We start from the raw sequence: 22,580 nt of genomic DNA on the forward strand, positions 1-22,580 counted from the left end.
TAAATCATATATATATATTTTCCAGTCACAAAGTGTGTGCACTCATGCGCTGTAGGCAGGGGAGAGTGAAGGAGGAGAGAGAAGCAAACACAGGCTATGGGTAGGCAGAAGACAGGTACCTGCCCAGCGCCCCCCTTTCGTTGCACCCTAGACAGGGGCCTCTTCTGCCTATTCCTAGTTCCAGCACTGTATAATACATAGTAACAAATTAGGTTGAAAAAAGACACGTCCATCAAATTCAACCTTTTAAATCTATATATAACCTGCCTAAATGCTAGTTGATCCAAACCCCATTTGATACCTCTCCAATTTGCCTCAGAGGAGGAAAAAATTCCTTCCTGACTCAAAGATCGGACCAGACCCTGGATCCACTTGTACTTTGAGCTAGCTCCCATAACCCTGTATTCCCTCCCTTGCTAAAAAGCCATCCAACCCCTTCTTAAAGCTATCTAATGTATCCGCCTGTACTGATTCAGAGAGAGAGAATTCCACATCTTCACGGCTCTCACTGTAAAACACCCCTTCCAAATACTGTATTTAGCCCTCCTTTCTTCTAATTGGAATGGGTGCCAACGTGTCAGCTGGAAAGACCTACTGGTAAAGACTTAAAGGTAGACATCATATCACCCCTCAAGCATCTCTTCTCTAGCGTGAACAACCCCAAATTGCCTAGTTTTTCCTCATAGCTGGGATTTTCCATATATTTTACAAGCTTAGTTGCTCTTCTCTGTACCCTCTCTAATTCAATAATGTCCTGTTTGAGCACTGGAGACCAAAACTGTACGTAATATTCTAGATGGGGCCTTACCAGTGCTCTATACAGTGGAAGAATGAACAACTCCTCCCCTGCAAATCTATGCCCCTTTTAATACAGCTCAAGGCCTTGTTTAACCTTGCAGGTGCTGACTGGCATTGCTTGCTACAGTCAAGTTTATTATGTACAAGGACCAAGGTCCTTTTCCATTATGGATTTGACTAGTGCAGTCCCATTAAGGGTATAAGTGGCTTGGATATTTTTACATCCCAGGTGCATGAGTTCACATTAACATTGGATTTCATCTGCCACTTAGCTGCCCAGATTGCTAGTTTGTCAAGATAGTTCAATATATAATATATATAGTATAACATATAAGTCCAATAATAATGACTTTCAAACTTTTTTAAGCAAAGTCCTTTTTTCCTTCTGCAACGGTCTTTTTGTTTTTTTTTCTTTGTAATCCTTCTGAATGTATAGTTTCCCTTTGTGCAGAGCAGGGGAACAGTTTACTTCTTTGAATAAGATATGACCAGACATTCCCATGAGCATCTCTGCCATCGACTAGGCATTGTGAAGTAAATGTCAAAGGCAGATAATCCCCTCTGCTCACTTCAGAACATGTCCTGCACTGGTTAGGATATCCAGCTTAAAGGGTCAAAAAGCCTTAATGAAATATAATTACAAACTACTGTGAGCAAACAACACAGGCACCATATTTCATTTTCTTTCAGATATATTTCTAGGATATCTGAATCCACAGTAGGCCACAGTTTGTTTTGTTATTAAGATTCCAATTTTTTGACAATTGTGTTAAGAGTTTTTTTGTGTACTTTGAATTTTAAAGGAAAGCTTAGAGTCAAGCTGGAATCTGAGAACTTTAAAGGAATTGTTCAGTATAAAAATAAAAACTGGGTAAATAGATAGTCTGTGCAAAATAAAAAATGTTTCTAATATAGTTAGTTAGCCAAAAATGTAACGAATAAAGGCTGGAGTGAAGATGTGTAACATAATAGCCAGAACGCTACTTCCTGCTTTGCAGCTCTCTTGGTTTCCACTGGCTGGTTACCAGGCAGTGACCAATTAGTGACTTGAGAGGTGGGCACATAACGGTTTGCTTTTGGATCTGACCTGCTTTTGAATTTGAACTGATGCTAAGGATCTTACAAACTCACTGAACAGTGAGGCCCCCCTTAAAGTTGCTGACTGACTCAGAGTTAGAGAGCTGAAAAGCAGGAAGTAGTGTTGTGTTCTGTTATGGTAGACATCCAGTCACTCCAGCCTTTATACATTAGATTTTTGGCTAGCTAACTATATTAGAAACATTTTTTATTTTGCATTTTTTCTATTTACCCAGTTTTTATTTTCACACTGAACTGTTCCTTTAAAATTTATATAATTACTGATTATTTTGCTGTTGTAAAGACATCTTTTTAGTTTAGATCTCTGACTTAATTGGTTCTAGCGTCAGTCCTGTGGTTGTTGCACCTGATTCAGCAGTAAAAAGTTGCCCATTTCCTTCTATGTTAATACCATCCCAAACCTGCCATGTACTAGGGTACAGAAGCTACTGTCTGCTTTTGCAAAATGTAAATATAACGTTTTTGAATTAAAACAGGTGGGGTGGCAATCTTTTCTTTCTGTGGCCAGTGGAGTGGCAGAGGCTAAAAGTTACAGAAAGAAAGAAAACAGGTTTTGTGTTTCTTAGTTGGTATTAGGGATGCACCGAATCCACTATTTTGGATTCGGCCGAACCCCCGAATCCTTCGCAAAAGATTCGGCCGAATACTTAACCGAATAGTAATTTGCATATGCAAATTAGGGGTGGGAAGGGGAAAACATTTTTTACTTCCTTGTTTTATGACAAAAAGTCACGCGATTTCCCTCCCCATCCATAATTTGCATATGCTGAAAAAGGCAGAATCCTGTCCGAATCCCGAATCCTGGATTCGGTGCATCTCTAGTTGGTATTGATGCAACGATTGTTTAGGAGATTTTAAATTTAACAGGATATCGATTAATTTTATGCGAGAGCTCAATGTTCAGTCTTTTGCTTTTCAGCTGTTTAACAGTGGAGGAAGAAAAAAGTTAGGGACAGTGACTGGCTATTCCAACAATGGCAATTTTCTTTTTATTACAAAATGGCACATACTATTAGAAAAGTATATTATTATGAAAATGGTTTAAAATAACATGAAACATGGTTTTACACATGAGCTGTTTTATGCATTATCTTTTTATAGAGACCTACATTGTATGGGGGTATAGTTTTCCTTTAAGTCTTGGCTGGAGGCAATCATTAATTGCAGAAAACCATGTGTTTTTCCAAACAGAGCCTCCCATAGGCTGGCAGTTCACATAGGGGCTACCAATTATAAATTATAATCTATATTTGGCACCCCAGGAACTTTTTGCATTCTTATGTCACCCTCCAACTTTTTTTTACATTTGAATGTGGCTCACAGGTAAAAAAAAAAAAGTGTTGAGGACCAACAATCTACTGCATATTAAATATCAGGAACTTGCAAGAAAAAAAGAAAAAGACATGCTGCTATATAAACATAAAACAGAAAGGGATTTATCCTCCTGGGCAAACAATCCTTAAAGTTAGACCAGTAAGAAATGACAATATAATGGCTGCATGTTTTGACAAAGTAAAACAACTCTGCATTTGAAATAAACTGTATATACTGTCAAGTAACTGTAGAAAAAAAATAGACCATTAAATAGTGTGGGGCATAGTAACAGCAAATTGTATTTTCACCTCTGCTTGAGGCTTTGTCAAGGAGTCTTGCGTGACTTCACTAATCTTGTTAAATGCAGTTCAAACATACTGAAAACTGTCTGTGGGCATATCCTGTAGCATTGATCACTGTATATTGTGTTGGACACTGCTTCAAATTTTTGCAACCTGCTGAAAAAAGTAGCCTTTTTGCTTTATATTATAGGTTCCCCAACTATGTTGTGGGGCAGTCATTCAGCCAGTTAAGGGAGGGTAAAAGCTGATATATTGTCCTATGTGTTTTCTTCAAATTATGAACATTCCGCCTTACTTTTTTATTTTAATGGTAAAAATGTAGTACTGTAGTAACCCTAATCCTCTGTGACTTCTAATATGATTATTCTCAGCAGCTGCTGCATCATGATATCTTTATACCCAGCAAGAGTTAGATCATGATCATGTGTATTTTATATGGGACCTGTTATCCTGAATGCTTAGGACCTGGGGTTTTCCAGATAACGAAACTTTCCATAATTTGGATCTTCATAACTTAAGTCTACCAGTAAATCATGTAAACATTTAATAAACCCAATAGGCTGGCTTTGCCTCCAATAAGGATTAATTATATCTTAGTTTCTATCAAATCCAAGCTATTATTACAGAGAAAAAGAAAATCTGTTTTAAAAATTTGGATTATTTGGATAAAATGGAGTCTATGGCAGATGGCCTTTCTGTAATTCCGAGCTTTCCGGATAACGGATCCTGTACCTGTTGTATTATGATTAAAAGATTTTAGTGCACTGTGAGTTGCTGGTTATAGCTGTTGCAAAGCTTTCTTTGCAATAGGTATGTAAATACGTTGAATACCTTCCTTGTTTTGTTTCAATTTTAGCCTGAAAGTGAAATTTCCAGTACAGCTGATGATTATAGTTCTGAGGTAAGATTGATGTTTAGTGATGTATGCATGCTTTATGGCAACCACCCATCTTATTGTCCTGACAATCATTGACCATTGTTTTCTTCGACACATATTGAATATTGTAGGCTTCCTTTATGTTGATTAAAAAAACAACAAATATATTCCACAAGTTCCAGTATTCATTTTGTTAGTATCATAATCATATTTTCCATTCTATTCTTTCATTAACTTGTTTTTAGTGAAATATTTCAAAGTATCTGACATATAGTGATATATAATTCCCTTGTGCCATAAGCAGCATGCTTCCAGTTGGGAATGACCAGTGTTAGGTAAACTACACCCCCTTGATGCATTGTTCAATGTGTTTTGTTTTCAATTGGGTACTTTTAACATAACCATTAGTTTTAGCCCTTTAAAGATCAGAAATAGACTGCTAATTTTGTTATGTGATGGAAACCTCTATGTCTATGTAATAAAAATGTATTTTACATTTTTGTGTAACTTTCCTGATACACTTCTCCTTGGTATCAGCCAAGGGTCTTTACAAAAAGGTATTCTGGTAAATGTAGTCTGTCCTATATTTTAATGCTCCTCGGGTCAGGGTAGGCATTAATGTAATTGGTGACAAAATGGTTGGAGTTTGCTGATTTTTGCACTATGTATCAACACAACCAGGCAGACGCCATGCCTCAGTAACATACACTATTACTTTGTTACAGAATTGGGCAGATTTTTATTTTATGATGTCTCACATGCAGGATGATGGTGAAAAATAAACCTGTCCTTATCCTTTTATTGTATTAAACCATGTGTATGTCTCATGTTGGTATGCCAAAATGGGGTACAGGGATTAGTGAGTTTGAAAAATGTGATTGCCATTTGGAATCACTCAAATGTTAGAGAAGTTTAAAGTGTGAAAGTGCAGCTTTTAGTGTTGCGGTATATTTAAGACTGCTGCAATCACACAAAATGTAGTGTTTTTCAAAACACCTATCTGCCCATCACTGTTTTCCCTTAGAGACCTACGGGGAAACATAATCCCTTAAATGGGCGGTTCAACTTTGAAGTAATTTATGTAATAGGGTGTCCAATTCCCAGCAACTTTGTAATTGGTCTTCATTATATTGTATAGGTATTTGCTCTGTAAGGCTACACATTTATTGTTATTGCTACTTTTTTTATTACCGTACTCATCTTTCTATTCAGGCCTCTCCTATTTATATTCCTTTCTTGTATTCATATCAATGCATGGTTGCTGGAGAGCTGCTGAATAAAAAACAAAATAACACAAAAAACACAAATTAAAAAATAAAAGCCAATTCTGATTACAAATTGTTTTAGAATATCACACTCTACATCATACTAAGAGTTAAAGGTAAGCAACCCCTTTAAATACACATGGTATGAAATGCTTCTAAAGAGAGAGAGAGAGAAAGAGAGAGAGAGAGAGAACGAACTGATATTTACACTACCATTATAAAGAGTGACTGATATTTACAGTACCATTATAAAGAGTGTAATTTTTCCTTTAAATTTAATAGTAGTTGCAGAAATCTAGGGACATGGCGTGTATTTTTGTGTATTGTTGTCGACTGAAAAGAGCAGTTGTGCTGACATATTTTGTGCTTCCCTGGAGTGAGTCAGCATAGAATTTACACAGCAGTGATGGTTTTGTTGTAAAGTAAACAATTGGTTACCAGTTAATCACTGTAAGAATAAAGTGCAAATACAGAAGTGCTGGTGGCTTTCCTCAGAAGCAACTGTAATGTTCACTTGAACTTACAGGAACCATGTTTACCAGGATAAATATTTTTTTTATTCTGGGATGGTCTTTGTGGATAGTTGAGAAAAGGCTGCACAATCACTCTTCCTTGCTCTCACGCAGCCTGATTCCTTTGTTTTAGGGCAGGGGCACACGGGCAGATTCGGGAGATTTAGTTGCCTGCTGACTAATCGACAATCTCCCCGAACTGCCTTCCCCCCTGCCTTCCACCGGCTATAATGACAAATCGCCAGCGCAATGGCACTCTGATTTCCGATCTTCGGACTTCGGAAAATCGAAGCGCTGCGAGTGCATTGACGCAGGCGATTTTTAATTTTAGCAGGCAGAAGGCAGTTCCCGGGAGATTGTCACCCAGAAGAAGAGGCAATTAGTCGCCAGGCAACTAAATCTCCCCGAATCTGCCCGTGTGCCCCTGCCCTTAGTATCCTCCTGGTTGTTCCCCATCCACCACACTCTTTTTGATAAAGAAAATGTGTATTTTTGATAAGATAAGAAACAATTTAGTCACTTGAATGATTGGTGAAGCCACACAAGTAATTAGGCTTTTTAAAATAATATTTCAACTGGGGACTTTCTCTCTGTCTTGGAAAGAAGTTCACATCGGCTTCAGTTTGAAGCCGAGACACAGATTAGCCTGGAGTTGCATTTGGAGCCACTTCAGGCTTTCCAAACATCTGCTATCAGCAACTGTCATACTCAAGTTGGCACACATTGAACAGCCTGCTGTGTGAGTAGCCTCAGCCAATGCATAGAGGTGAGAGAGGCAGCTTCTGGCAGTTGCTGGGGGAAACCTTAGGATGTTGTACAGTTTGGCCATGTATATTTAGATTGCTAATCCAAGTCATAGTTTTATTATTAGAGTGTGGAGTGAAGTGTGGAGTGAAGTAATTTCCTTGATTTGGGTGAAGAAGGCAACATAGTGGTGCAGTGGATAACCTTGCAGCAATGGAGTCCTAGGTGTGTTTCCAGGCCAAGAAGCTTTTTTTGAAAAAAAAAACAAAGTCAATCAAGTTCAACCCCTTCAAATGAAAACTCAGCATCCATACACACACCCCTCCATATTTTTCACACATAAATTATATATACCTTTATCTATACTAACTATAGAGTTTAGTAGTACAATAGCCTTTGATATTATGTCTGTCCGAGAAATCATCCAAGACATTTTTAAAGGCAGAATCAGCCATCGCAACATCACTCGGCAGTGCATTCCACAACCTCACTGTCCTGACTGTGAAGAACTACCTACATTGCTTCAAATGAAAGTTCTTTTTTTTCTAGTCTGAAGGGGTGGCCTCTGGTACTGTGATCCTCTTTATGGGTAAAATGGTCCCCTGCTATTTGTACTTGTAAAGTGTAATCATGTCCCCTCGCAAGCGCATTTTTTCCAGAGAAAACAACCCCAACCTTGACAGTCTCCCCTCATAATTCTAGTCTTCCATCCCTCTAACCATGTTCTTCCCATGCTTGTGTGCATTTTAAAAATGGGACTAAAGAAACACAGACCTAGTTGCAAGATATGTAACCAGGCTCCCAGCCCTTGTGTACAATCAATCAAACTCCTTATGGATACTGTGGCTTACAGCATGCATACCCACAGACTCCATGAGTCCATTTGGAGATGGAGGCAGGCCCTGATGCAGACACACTCCCAGCTGCCAGTTTTTTTCCTAGATACCAAAAACATGCAAAGGGGTAAACTGGTTCTGATAAAATTGCCCATACTTCAAAAGTACATAGTGTGAGATCTCAGATTGGAAGTTCCACTAGGCCAGGGTCTGATATTAAATCTACCCCCAGCATGAGTATCTAACCAACTTGATAGTTTATATCATATTAAGTGGCCTATTTAATAATCTTACCAACTGCAATATAGATATCTGTAAATATTGGCCTTTTAGGGCAGAAACAGACAAGAAGATTAGTTGCATGGCGACAAATTGCCTCTATTCGGGCAACTAATCTCCTTGAACTGCCGCCCGTTGGATAGAATCGAAATCGCCGGCGGGATGGCACTCGGAGTTGTTCATTTTCCTAAGACACCCAACGTTTCCTCGTGAGGCAATTTCAGAAAACGAATTGTTCCGAGTGCCATCCCGCTGTTGATTTCGATTCTAGCAAGCGGGGAGGCAGTTCGGGGAGATTAGTTGCCGGGCAACTAAATCTCCCCGAACCGTCTTGTCTGTGTCTGCCCTTACAGGTTTTCCCTTGAGCTTCTAGTTTATGATATTTTCTGTGCTGCCTCAGAGATCACCTAACCAGAAATACTGCAGCTCTCAATGTAACAGGAAGAAGTGTGGAAGCAAATCCAGTAATTGGCTCATGTGACCTAACATGTATGGTTTGTTTGTGTGTACCATGAATCATAGAATCCCAGGGGGCAGAACTTATTTCTTAAAATGGCAATTTTCAATTTAGGATTACCCAATGGCACATACTGTGTATGTATATATTTATGGTCGTTTTATTTAGATGAAGCTGGTTTTTACACATGGGCTGATATATGTAATTTATCTTTATAGAGACTTACATTGTTTTCCTTTAATGATGTATGGCTGTGGATTATGTTGGCACCATATACATAAAGGGGAAAATTAATCCCTCTGGGGGGATTAGGTGGACTTGCTTTGCTGTTGTAGCCAGTTGCCCCATGTTGATACAAAGTACAGGTATGGGACCTGTTATCCAGAATGCTCAGGACCTGGGGCTTTCCGGATAATGGGTTTTTCCGTAATTTGGATTTTCATACTTTAAGTCTACTAGAAAATCATGAAAACATTAAATAAGTGCAAAGGGCCAATTCTGCTTACAATAAGGAATAATTATCTTAGTTTGGATCAGGTACTGTCTTATTATTACAGAGAAAAATTTGGATTATTTGGATCAAATATAATCTATGGGAGACAGCCTGCCCTTTCCGTAATTCAGAACTTTCTGGATAACAGGTTTCTGGATAACTGATCCCTGTAGTCACATTCAAGCCAGTAGTATGTTAGAGCTCTTCAGTATTCTAATTGTGGAAGCCAATAATCTTACAAACTGATCGGTTTACACACATTTATGGAAAAATCTGGTGATAATTTTCTCTTTGCTGAAATTGTCCCAAGTACCCCAACATGAAAACAGGGGCCTGTTAAGGGTCTCCATAAAATAGATTTTATTTGTATTAGTTTATGAAAGTGAGCATGCTTTGCTACAAAATTGAAGCAAACGAACATATTTGTAACAAATATAATTGTAACAGTAAATAAAGTCTGGGGCTGGTTCCTGAACACTGGTTCCATGAATGTTATTCTTTTTTTAGTGGACCTGTTTCCAAGGAGCCTGCAAGTATAAAGCAAATGAAAGCACAATGCTACTTTATTCAATTCATTCACACCTGAGCATCACTGCCGTCACATTTGAAAGATTCCAAGTGATTAGTTGCCATTAGCTGTAGAAGCAGAGAAGTCGAATGTAGAATTCATGAGCAAAACTCATCAGGCCTGCCTGCATATTACTCTGGCATTAGCTATAATATCAGATAAGATCATTTAAGTTTGTACTGGTTGCACATCAACCCTAGGGTTGCCACCTTTTTTGGAAAAAAATACCGGCCTTCCTATATATTTATCTTTTATCCCTATTAATAACATTGGGATCAACCATCATTTTTACCGACCAAGCCAAGTGGCAACCCTAATTAACCCCCTGCTTGGAAAGGGCTTTACTTGTTTTGGAATTATTGTGTGATCCAGGGCCGCCTTCAGAAATCAGGGGGCCCTTTACAGCAACATTTTCTGGGGCCCACCCCATATCTTGACCACCCTGTAAAAAGGCCATGCAGATATCGGAGCTAAAACGTTAAGCCCCCTAAGATATAAAAAGCCATTGGTGATCATGGGGCCCCCTGCAAGTAAAAAAAAATTGATGGTCTGCCCCCCACACAAGTTATAAAAAAACATTAGTGATCAGGGGCCCCCCTGCAAGTAGAAAAAATTGATGGCCTGGGCACCCCCCCTTCTTTAAGTTAAAAAAAAAACTTGGTAGCCAGGCCACCCATAATTTAAAAAAAAATTGCTTGCCAGGGTATTTATATAGACCTTTCTGATAAAGCTTACTTAATTTTAGCCTTTCCTTCTCCTTTAATGGGCACCTGTCGGTCCACCTGCTCCAGGAACGGCCATGTTGGGGCACATACATGGGCATAATGAGCAAATGCCACAACATGCTCATTATGCACATGCATGTGAAATCAGAAGCAAATTTTCGCATGCGCTCTGACTTACGTGGTCAGTTGCATGTACGAGTGTCTTGTTGGTGCAGGGGACAATTATTTTTTCTAAAAAATGACTGTTACCCCCAACCTAATATATAGAGTTTTTGGCTCTATATTAGCCCACACCTTTGGTTGGGGGATAATATTTTTGCTCAACAAGTGCCCTATAAGAATGTGGTATAGGCAAAAAAAACTTTCTACTATAGATCTTTTATTAATGTAGCTACATACAATTTCATGTCAAACTGTACCTTTGTTATGGAACCTGATATCCTGACTAAATGTTTAAAATAATCCCACAAAAAATTATTTTTGTTTCTGTTGTTTTTTTTTTATTAATCTCTAACGAGTGGTCAAACACATTGTAATGAATTGATACAATCCCTTTAAAACTTTCCTAACTGCCTGGAAAATATTCAGAAAAGTTTTAATAAATGGTTCTGTGTATGAAAGTGCTCGGAATTCTTTTGCAATGCCCAGTTTTTAATCTATAATAAATGCATTTTATATTTAAAAATGTAAGATGACGCTCTAATAAAGCTCTAAAGCTAATAAAAATTTGTTTTTAAAATGCAAATGTAAAAGCAAGTAAATGATTTGCAAAGAGCCCAGTGGTGAAGCATCCTACCCTCAGTTACCATTATGAGAAACAGAAATAGTCCATTCTCCTTTTTTTTAACTTTTTTTTTTTTATTTATCATGCAGTTTTACATAGAAAGTATGAGTTATGTTCCCAAGTCGGTGTTGCATTTAGCAATGCATGTTAACAACAGTGCTGAAATTATTTTTTGCTGCAGGTAAATGGTGCCAGTTTTCTTCCGACAGCAAAAAGTACAGCAGACCTTGTGAGGGTACAGTATGATATTAGAAGCATTTTGCTCTATCACTAACCCAACATGCCTGACATTCTGTAACCCTTTCACTTCTGCGAGAACAACCAGGGTATATAACAAAAGAACTTTCCTTATAACAAACATGCGTTATGCAGTGCTGATTTCTGCTTCTCCGCCGTATCTTTCACTTCTTTTGCATAACACCAGCAAGTTATCAGTCTTGCCCTGTTATAATTAAGTATTTGGTGGAAATGTGTCAGGGCTCTTGTAGAGCAAATTATCTCAACAACAGAGCCTGTTGACATGGCAGTAAGCTTGCTCCGCTCCACCTGATATTCTAATGTGAGAAAAGTAGTGGTGGTGGGTCTAGAGAAGAGCACTTGGACTTTTTAGAATCCTAGAGCTGACTTCATTATCAACTTCATTGGATTGTTACAGGAAGAAGAAGAATTCGAAGTGCAAGAAACTTTCTCCGAGCACGGCACGTGCAGCTCTCTGACAAAGCTGGAGGTGATGGAGGATGAACTGGCTGGAAAGCAGCAAGAAATTGAAGAGCTGAACAAAGAGCTGGAGGAAATGAGGGCAGCCTGCGGTACACAAGGACTGCAGCAGGTACGTAGACTTTGTTTTGCATGATATCTCGTATATCTTATTTTAATATTTACATCTAGTATATTGTATATAGTATTGTATATTGTATATAGTATATAGTATACGGTCATTACACTAGTAAAATCACCCCCACTTTGGTTTTAACTCGTTCTTGCTTTAACCAGTAATTCCATGATTTTCTTTTACTTCAGCCTCTACAGAATGCAAATGTTGCATGTAAAAATGGCATATAATAAAGCAGTAACTTTGCCTCATTGATCATTCTGAATTTAGAAGTAAACCTTAGCTGGACCCATGGTTTTAGCAGTGCATTAGTGCAATTTCATTTCATAAAAAGGGAAAACCTGACATGGATGAGTTAGGTATAAGAGATTTCTTTGGAAAGATCCCATCCAAATGGCAAAGTTACATGGCAGATACCATAGTGTCATCTCTGCTGAAGTGGCACCATGAGTGAATTTTTCTTTCTGCTTGCAGAGAAATGCTGGAATCTATTATTGCCACCCATGTTTTCTTACTGTTTGTGTGTGTGTATATTCTTTCATATTTATAAATCAATTTTTTGAGCATGGTGACATCTAAGCCATCACTAAATCAAGTCATTCTTTCCCAACAAGTGAACTGTACACTGCACGCTTCAGGGTCACATTCAATTAAAGATCCGCTGTTAATCTTTAATATTCTATCCAGCCTGGTGTGCTTGATTCTGATGTTACGTAGAAGTTGGGTGCTTTTGAATTTCTCCTCCACAATAACAAGTTTATGCATGGAGTAGATATATATATATATATATATATATATATATATATATATATATATATATATATATATATATATATTTGTTTCCTTCAGTCTGGGAATTCATGATTATAGCAAGCAGGCAGGAGCCATTTTATGGGCACTATTATTAAGGCAAGTCTTGTATCATCTCAAAATATTGTTTGTGCACCAGAATGGGGGACCTCATGTCCAACCCCAATGCACTGGTTACACAATTAAACGTTGAAGAGAGAGGGGGAATGTGGAGAGCAGTGACATCTAGGAAGTGCTGAATGGAAAGTGAAAGTAATTGTCTGCCCCGCCTATATGCCTAAGGCATAGAGGAGGGGCAGACAAGGGGCATATATATATATATATATATATTTGTTTTCCTTCAGTCTGGGAATTCATGATTATAGCAAGCAGGCAGGAGCCATTTTATGGGCACTATTATTAAGGCAAGTCTTGTATCATCTCAAAATATTGTTTGTGCACCAGAATGGGGGACCTCATGTCCAACCCCAATGCACTGGTTACACAATTAAACGTTGAAGAGAGAGGGGGAATGTGGAGAGCAGTGACATCTAGGAAGTGCTGAATGGAAAGTGAAAGTAATTGTCTGCCCCGCCTATATGCCTAAGGCATAGAGGAGGGGCAGACAAGGGGCAGACAATATTTGATTGACAGCTCAATTTGAAAATGACTTTTCTTGCTTCTGGGTGACAGGTCCACTTTAAAATCAAGCAAACGTTTGGTGTCTGTAACTGTTCATTGACTTTGCACTCATTTGTGCGCAAGACGTCCTTTATGTGCAGTGATTAGTATGTGATACACTGGATTATCACCATTTTTTTAGATGCATTTTACTGTGTGGGTTATAGTTTGCTGTTACCTCGATTATTTATTGATACTTCCTTCTTAATTGTATTTTCCTCTCATGTCAAGTTGCACATCAGGAAAACTGTGTGCCACCTATCTACTCAAATGGCAGGAAGTTTTATGGTGAGCTAATGCATTCGTACTCCTTAGGCACATTTGTAAGTTGTGTGTAGATTAGTGTGACTTGTCATGTTTTGCTCGTACGATGTTGTGCTCTAGAAATGTTTTTTTCTGTTATGTAGGGTGACAGTATTCTTAGATGAGTAGTATTATCTACTGAACGTTACTAAATTTTTTAAATATATATTTTGTTCTTTTTTCCTTTTTCGTCTTGTATAGGGACATGACGGAGTTCACTAAACTGATCATGCTTTTATTGCTTATTTTCTTACCCCTACCCAAAATACACCTCTCATCCACCCAATCCTCCCACTTACCCCTCTTCAGACAAAAGAAACCAACAGATAAGTTGAAAAATATGGCTTGAGCTATTATTTTTGCATCAAGCATTCATTTACATTGCATGTTCAGACCCACAAGAGTCATTTACCCATACTGTTCCTATCTCTGCCATACACGCACAGCAGCAGAACACTTTGTGGTCTGAGCAAAACGAGCCCTAAAGAGAACCAGCATTTTTTTATTATTCTAAGGTAAAAGAATATGAGAAGCTTTTGAAGCACAGAATACTTTTATTTTGCCAAATGATAAAATTCATCACTCATTTTTCACATCTATTTTCAAGAGTTCTAGTTTCCTGTTCAATTTCATATAAAATTATGTATTAATGCATTACCTTTCCAAAAAATAACTGGAATCTGGCACAACTTTTGTCAGCTGCAGTTATAGCATTCAGAAAGAGAACTGATAATCTTTTAATGTAAGGAATATTGTAAATGTTCCTCCTTTTTCTTTATTTTGCAGCTTCAAGAGTTTGAAATGGCAATAAAGCAAAGAGATGAAATCATCACTCAACTTACTACAAACCTCCAACAAGCAAGAAAGGAAAAGGATGAGATAATGAAAGAGTTTCTTGAACTTACCGAACAAAGCCAAAAATTAAAGATTCAGTTTCAGCATGTAAGAAACTTCCTTCTCACTTTTCTATACTTTCCTGCATCCAGAAACAGCAGCGATGTATTATGTAGTTACAGTCATTGATTCCAGTTGCACTTATGTGTTGCATGAACAAGGTGAGGAAATTTTGCTAAAGGCATTAGTATTTGGTTATTAGGCATCAGCAACTAATGTGTCCTTTCTTGGCCAATTTGGCAGCCAATTATGTCATGTACGGGACCAAAACTTTCTGCCTTATAACCACGCTAAACAGTAGATTTGTTGATTAGGCATTGCATTTGCACCCACAATATGTGGTCAGATTATTGACAGAATTGGCATAAGAACTGCTCCAAAATCGAATTAAAAATGTAAAATAATGTATTTGTTGCTTATACATTCTAATTGTATTGTGTGTTATATACAGTTACAGGCAGGTGAAGCGCTTAGAAACAGTAGTCATACAAGTACAGCAGCGGATCTTCTTCAGTCCAAGCATCAAATACTCACTTATCAGCAGCAGCTGGAAGAACAAGAGAGCCAGCTAAAACTGTTTCAGAAAGATAATGAAAGCTACAAAGCGTATAATGTATCCTTGCAGGCCAAGATTCAGGATATGGAACAGGTTTGTAAAATAGCATACATTTTATTAAGTAGAGTTCCTTAAACTCTTCCTCAGTGAAGTAATGTATACATTAATTCTGTTTATTAAGTTCAATTTATACCTTTCCCTCCAGTAGTACTGTTTCTTGCCATAGCATTTAGCATGTATTTTTCTGCAGTAACTTCTTACTTGATTAGTTAGGACATACATTGCCAGGACAAAAGTTAAAAATATAGTTGGAGGGTGAGTTGATACTAAAAGATCAAGTTTAGGGCCTCTTATCAGATCAAGAATAAATTAATTCTCAGATTTTAATTTGATCACTTTTGTAGGTGTTGCCTCTTTATAAAGGAAAACTAAGTTGTTGACACAGTGAACATTTCCTTTATATATTTGTGGTGTTACTTTATCCAAGCTGTTTTCTGTTTCATTAGCTTAACGAACTGGAACTGTTGTATGAAAGCAAACTAAAGGAAAAAGATGTGTTCATTGATAACATGAAAATAACATTAGAGGAGGAAGAAAGAAAATCCAGTCAGCTATCAGAAAGAATATCAATGTTTGAAAAATCAGCTGAAGAACTGAGACAAGAGTTAGTAAAAAAAAATCAGGAAATAAATAACTTAACCGAAGACTTCAACACTTCCAAACAGAGGGAAAGGCAGTCTTCCGAAGAAATAAAACAGTTAATGGGTACAGTGGAAGTACTACAGAAAAAACATTATAAAGGTACTCAATTTGAGGCAGACATAGTGCAACGGATGGAGCTGGAAACAGGAAGAAAGCTAGAACAGCTTCGGGCAGAACTAGATGAAATGTATGGTCAACAGATAGTGCAGATGAAACAGGAGTTAGTCAAGCAACATGCATCTGAGATTGAGAAGCTTCTTGCACAGCATAAAGCAGAATTAGATAGTATTTCTACCCAGTCAACAGTTAGTATAACCAATGAAGAAATCCGTGAACTTCGTGTTACAATAAACCAATTAAATGCCGAATTGCAACATTCTAAGGAACAGCAAAGTAAAATGAAGGAAGATTATTCCTTGCAACTTAACGTTGTATCATCTGAGAAATCTCTGTTACAAGGGCAAATCAAAGACTTGTTGCAGGATCTGAGTCTGGCTCATGAACAGATTGTAAAAGCAAAAGAAAGCATAACAGAAAAAGAAAGCAAACTCAGTGAAGCTAGCAGTTTACTTGTCACAACTGATGATCTGAAAGCAGAGTTGGCAGCTGCGCATGCATATAGGAAAGAGTTGGAAACCAAACATGAAGATGAAATAACAAATTACAAAATTAAGCTTGATATGTTAGAGAGGGAAAAGGATGCTGTTTTAGATAGAATGGCTGAATCTCAAGAAGCTGAATTGGAGAAGCTTAGGACACATTTTTTGTTCAGCCAAGAAGAGGAACTCTCAAAACTTAGAGAAGATTTAACTCGAGAGCATTCAGTTAACATTGAGAACCTAAAACAAAATCTAGATACACAATTTAGGCAACAACTTGCTAAGATGCAACAGGAAATGGACGAGACTATTAGCACAATGCAATCTGAAAAAGATAGTTTAGTAACAAAACAGAACAATTTAATGCTGGAAATTTCAAAGTTGAAAGACCTACTGCAATCAGTTGGTGATCCCCAATCGGAAGAAATGATGATTCAGATGAATGAACTTCAGAAAGAACTGGAACCTTACAGAAGGGAAGAAAAGGAAAAGGAAACCACAGAACAAGACTTTCAGATTCAACTTAAAATTAAGTCGCTTGAAAAAGAGGTAAAAGAGAAAGATGCTCTAAATGAGCAGATTGTATCTCTGAAGGTAGATAATAGAATTCTCAGAGATGAAAACACTACTTTGCAGGCTACACTGAAAAACTACAACATTATTGGTTCTGTCAATGAACAGGGTGATGACAGAAACCCTGAGTTAAGAAATGAAATTGAAAAGCTCATTTTAGAGAATAAGCAATTTCATAAATTAGAAATTATATTGAAGGAGGAGATTGAAAGACAAAAGAACACATTTTCATTTGCAGAGAAAAATTTTGAGGTCAACTTCCATGAATTACAGGAAGAATATGCATGTCTTTTAAAGATAAAGGAGCAATTAGAAGATAGGATAACAAAAAGAGAAGAAGAATACATAATAAAACTCAACTCTCTCAATAAAGAGTTGGCAAAGTTAAAAGGTGTTCGTGCAGAGGAAAAATCATCTGCATTTCAAGACAACAAGCATAAGGTTCCTGGTACATCTGAACTTGTCAGAGCAGATGCACTTGAGTCTGGAGAAGTTGTTGAGAAGGATACTACTGAGTTAATGGAAAAGCTTGAGATTGCCCAACGCGATAAGCACGAATTGTCTTTGAAACTTTTTGAGCTCTCTGAGCAGATGCAGTTGAAGCAAAATGAAATTAATCAGCTAAAGGAACATGTGAAATCATTATGCCAAGAAAGAGATAATGCCTTGTCTGATCTCCAGAAGCAGGAGAAGGTTATAAGCGTGAAAGAGACACTAAGTGTTCAATCTGACAAAAAATCTTTTAACAATAGATTGGGAATAATGTCAAATGAAGAGATCGACAAGAGTGACATCTCCCTTGCAGAAGAGAATTTGATTAACGAAGTGGAAAAGCATAAGGATATTCAGCATCTAAATAACTGTTCACTTTCACACTTATCTCCTGAAACCCATGTTACAAAGGTTGAGGAAGAGAGGGCGTCCCCCATGCAAAGGCTGCACAAATTGTCACACAGAGTAGAGACCGAATCTCCTCTCTTAGTAAGGACGGAGAAAGAAAGAGACTATCTTCAACAGGAACAACACGCTCTGGTACGTATCTTTTGCATATGCCTTATGTTGGTTTGGACTAATTTAAATCACTTTACTTATTTTAGAAGTGTTGGTTAGCAGTGAACCAGTAATTCTTTATTACTGAATGCGACCCAGAATAAGCAATAAAGACAGCTTTGAACCCTAGCTTTGTTTGCATTTAAAGGAGCAATATCTACGTTTTCAGGACAAGTTCAATGAGTAAGGCTTTTGTTAGGGATACATTTATGTCTGGTCTGTTAAGAAATATCTGTGGTTTTTGTTCTAGATTGTTGTGAACAGTGAAATTGAAAGTATTTTGATTTTCCAGTTAGATTGGTTGTTCAGACCAATTGTGTGAGGAGGCATTTAATGCTGAGACACAGGCAGTAATTGAGGGAACGGAGATTCTCCTTTAACTGACCACATTATTCATAATCTCTAGTTAAACTATCCTGCTTACAATAGAGGGGAAATGTAGTTATCCTCAAAAGTGATTTACTGTATTAATGCTTTTAAAAGAACAGGCAGAATATATTTCCAACACAAGACTATATACATATATTTTAATAAAAAGAATAGGGAAAATATATTTTCAGCACAAGACTTCTTTCTTTTGTTTATGTTGAAGACAGATTTATATTGCCCATGTAACGTTTTTTTACAGTTTGTTTTTGTGAGCTGCTGTGCTTCTCATCAACTAATGCCTTGCTAACATATTTTAACTGCAAGACCTCATAAACTAGAAACAAAACATTCATTGGAGGGGCTGTCCATACATGTTTGTGTCCTCCAAAGACATTACTGTGGTTCGGTGACTATGATTCGATTTATTAGATATCGGTATGGTTACCTTGATGCTGCAGATGACTAGAAGAAAATCAAACAAAGATTCAGTTGTCCACGAGAAATGTTATAAAGTTGAATGCTTATTCACTCTGTTTTTTTTCTTTCTCAGGCTGACATGAAGCTTCAGTTGGAAGCTCAACAAATAAGTCTTACTCAGATACACAATGCTCACATAGAATTAATCAACGAAAACATGCAAAAGCAAAAAGAGGATGAACTATGCAGTCTTAAGAAGGAGATGCTAGAGATTCACGAACTGAAAGTTAAAGAGCTGCAAGATGTGCATCAGCAAGCACTACAAGCCTTCCAATTACCACAAACAGGTATTCTACATATTTTTAAGCAATGGATACTTGGAAAAGCCTTTCTTGTTGTAGTGGGACATACATTTCTATACCAGAATGTTTGGTATTAATTAAAAGCAGGGAGAGTTTTATATGTTTGGGGCCAATGAAATCTGAACAGGCAGCATTAAACACATCTTTCTACAAAGGTCCGCAGTCTGAGGTGGGTAGAAGAATCTATTAATAATGAAATGGGTTAAATATGGCTAAAGCACCCAGTGAACCACATTAAATACATCTAAAACAATTTTTAGAGATCTTTTGTGTACTGGTTATAGTTTTATACTCTTTACTAACATTTGGGAGCATAGTTATTATGCCGTGTAAAAAATGGCAGGATAATACATCACACAGCTTTGCTGTATAAAAAAAAAAAAAAAGTTTTGTGACTTTCGTGGAGAAAAATGTAAAATAATGGCGGCATATCTGGCATTCACATTACACACACTATGTGATACAGTATTTTACACATCTTTTTACACCATTTTTTTCTGCAAACTTCGTTTTAAGCAGAATAATAAATTTGCCCTTGAAGTGCATCTTGGAGGAGGCTTTTGACTACATTTGTTTTTTTTTGTTGTTTTTGTTGTTTTTTCAGGTGGTGATGCAAAATCGTGTCAGGTCCTAATCGAATTGCTAATTAGGAAGATCAGTATTGAAAAAGATCATGTTAATGAGGTAGGACTATAGTCTACAAGACAAGTAGCTGTTTATATAAACTTCTCAATTTACTCTTTAAATTTCTCCTTTAAATATATGTGATTTCTCTGTTCAGAACATAAACAGATATTCCCTGGAGAAAAAGGTAGAAAATACAGATGGAACAGAAAACAAGGAAAGCTCTTTACAAGAAAGTTCATGTCCTATAGCCTTGGAGCAACATCTGACTGAAGTGCAAAGTAAGCTTTAGTGTATTTTATGTTTGTTTATAATACAGCATGTTGATTGTCAGTGAACTACTAGTGAGACGGTATATAAATGAGCAAAAAAATTAAAAAAATTTGAGAAAGTAATAGATAAGTAATAGATAAAAAAGTTGCAAAACATGCATCATATTAAGAATAGGAGAGCATATATATATATATATATATATATATACACACACACACACACACATATATATACATATATATATATATATATATATATATATATATATATATATATATATATATATATATATATATATGTACACTCTTCGGCAGAATATGCAATATTTGTAGTGCTTGGGGAAGAAAGTTGCTCACTTTTTGTTAGCACTAAAAACATTTGTGTAACATCATCCTCGGCACCTGACACACATACTTTTCTCTTTCGGCACCACTTGTTGGTAATTGCCTTTTTGAGTGGAAGGAGTCTTACTTTGCAACCTTTGGAACTTTTGGCTAGCTACACTGATAGTAATAGATGTGGTATATGGATAACTTTTTACTATGTCAAAGGCTTATTTGTAGCGATGCACCGAATCAACTATTTTGGATTCGGCCGAATGCTGAACCAAATCCGAATTTTAATTTGCATATGCAAATTAGGGGTGGGAAGGGGAAAACATGTTTTACTTCCTTGTTTTTGACAAAAAGTCACAAGATTTCCCTCCCTGCAAATTAGGATTCGGTTCGGCCGGCAGAAGGATTTAGCCAAATCCGAATCCTGCTGAAAAAGCCAGAATCCTGGACTGAATCCCGAACCAAATCCTGTTTTCGGTGCATCCCTACTTATTAGCAGTTTTAATGTGCTTATCTTAAGGAGTTGTGTGATGTTATAATTTGACATGATATTGCAAATCATGGCCCTGCAATTGCCAGCAGGAGTCATGTAGACATGTGATAGGGATAGACATTAAACTATTTTAATAGTAGGGAAAAAGATGTACTGAATTACATATTTATAATTTGGACTTTTCTAACCTTTTCACTGCAAATGCAAATGGTTGCAAATGCACTATGCTCGTAACATTTTAATATAAAAAAAAAATCCTGAAGCCACATTAATTGATTAAAAAGTAATATTTTGTTAAACAATTTTAAACTATTACATATTACTATTACTATTACCTGTGTTAAGCCTATCACTGAACACTATTAAACATTTTTATTATAGCTAAATATGCAGAAATGACAAATTTTCTGGAAAGCTTCCTAAAAGAATATAAGCAGACAACCAACTCTTACAGTAACTTGGAGGTAAGAAAAGGCACCTACACTGGCACTCCATACACTTAATTTGTTACAAACAAAAAAAAATCTCCAATAACAGCTGTGCAATTATAACCTATATCAGTTGAATCTAATCCAGACATGTCCTATAAGCACACAGTTATGTACAAGTGAAAGAAGAAAAAATATTTTTGTATCCCATTATTTGTGTCCCTTCATTTCTGAATGACACATATGAATATGCTGTTCATGAATGGACTGTAATTAAGGGTGCATTGAAATGTGTCACAGCTCAGGCACCTGCAGAGTTAAAATGTATGTGTAGGTGTTCACCTGATGTGAGGAACATAAGTCTTGTGTTCGTTAAAACAAGGAATATTTAGCTGTTACATGAATAATTTTCCACAAACGTCAGTTTGCTCTTATTGTAATGACTCACTAGTCATTTAATCCTAATATTTACTCTACATATTCAAAAAGAAAAAGATGGAAAACAGAAATGATCTATACAGTGACGTTTTCTATTCAGTTAAGAATTAAATTAAATATATAAAAAATAGGTGGTACATTACAAATAAATATATTCTAATGTTATCAGATTGAGAAGACACAAACCTTCAGTGATGACCTGGATGTAACTACCAGTACACAGAGATTGACTACCAAACATTCTCCATTTGCAAGCATTGCTGGTAAATAAAAAAAATAGTTTTGTGAGTTCAAATGTAAAATAGTTTTTTTTTCCAGTTGATGTACATGCCACAATGTTCTTTCATTGTAAATTTTGCCTTTTATGAATATTTATCACGTCATGGAAGTTCTCTAAGAGTGACTTTATTTTAATTGCTCTTCAAAGATGTGCAGGAGGCTGCCACACCTCAGTCAGAGGTCGAAAAACTTAAAATTGAGTTCAGCCATCAAAGAGCCCAACTTGAGGAGAAGCATTCACAAGAAATCGAGCATCTACGATTTTATTTCCAACAACAGTTACAAGAAAATGAGGAACGGTACACTACAGAGATAATCCATTTGCAAGAGCACATTCAGAATGTCAGTGAGACCTCAATGGATTTCCGGTAGGTTTATATATATGTTTCACATGTTGCAAGAGTTGCCTTGTCTGAGTTTATGCAACACCAAAACTGCCCAAAACTGCTTGTCCCATTAGCCTAAATGTACTTATTACTGCTCCAATTATTTAGAATTATTTTCTCTGTTAGTTTTCACTTCATCTGCTAG

General features: G+C 36.8%; 1 protein-coding gene across 11 annotated transcripts in view; it reads left to right on the top strand.

Annotated features, from left to right (window-relative positions):
• Positions 1-22,580, top strand: part of akap9.S (A-kinase anchoring protein 9 S homeolog) — a 109,681-nt gene that overhangs the window by 10,811 nt on the left and 76,290 nt on the right. For 5 of the 11 annotated variants that reach the window (XM_018269157.2, XM_018269160.2, XM_018269163.2 and 2 more), the window contains exons 3-14: positions 4,369-4,413; positions 11,234-11,287; positions 11,708-11,881; positions 14,444-14,599; positions 15,003-15,200; positions 15,614-18,013; positions 18,951-19,164; positions 19,784-19,863; positions 19,961-20,084; positions 21,286-21,368; positions 21,940-22,033; positions 22,198-22,417. In XM_018269157.2, the coding sequence (XP_018124646.1) occupies positions 4,369-4,413; positions 11,234-11,287; positions 11,708-11,881; positions 14,444-14,599; positions 15,003-15,200; positions 15,614-18,013; positions 18,951-19,164; positions 19,784-19,863; positions 19,961-20,084; positions 21,286-21,368; positions 21,940-22,033; positions 22,198-22,417 (3,842 nt within the window). The remainder of the gene's footprint in view (positions 1-4,368; positions 4,414-11,233; positions 11,288-11,707; positions 11,882-14,443; positions 14,600-15,002; positions 15,201-15,613; positions 18,014-18,950; positions 19,165-19,783; positions 19,864-19,960; positions 20,085-21,285; positions 21,369-21,939; positions 22,034-22,197; positions 22,418-22,580) is intronic. The other 6 variants (XM_018269159.2, XM_018269170.2, XM_018269167.2 and 3 more) reach the window with 5 other exon arrangements.

This window comes from Xenopus laevis, chromosome 6S (genome assembly GCF_017654675.1).
Source record: "Xenopus laevis strain J_2021 chromosome 6S, Xenopus_laevis_v10.1, whole genome shotgun sequence".
Taxonomy (NCBI): domain Eukaryota; kingdom Metazoa; phylum Chordata; class Amphibia; order Anura; family Pipidae; genus Xenopus; species Xenopus laevis.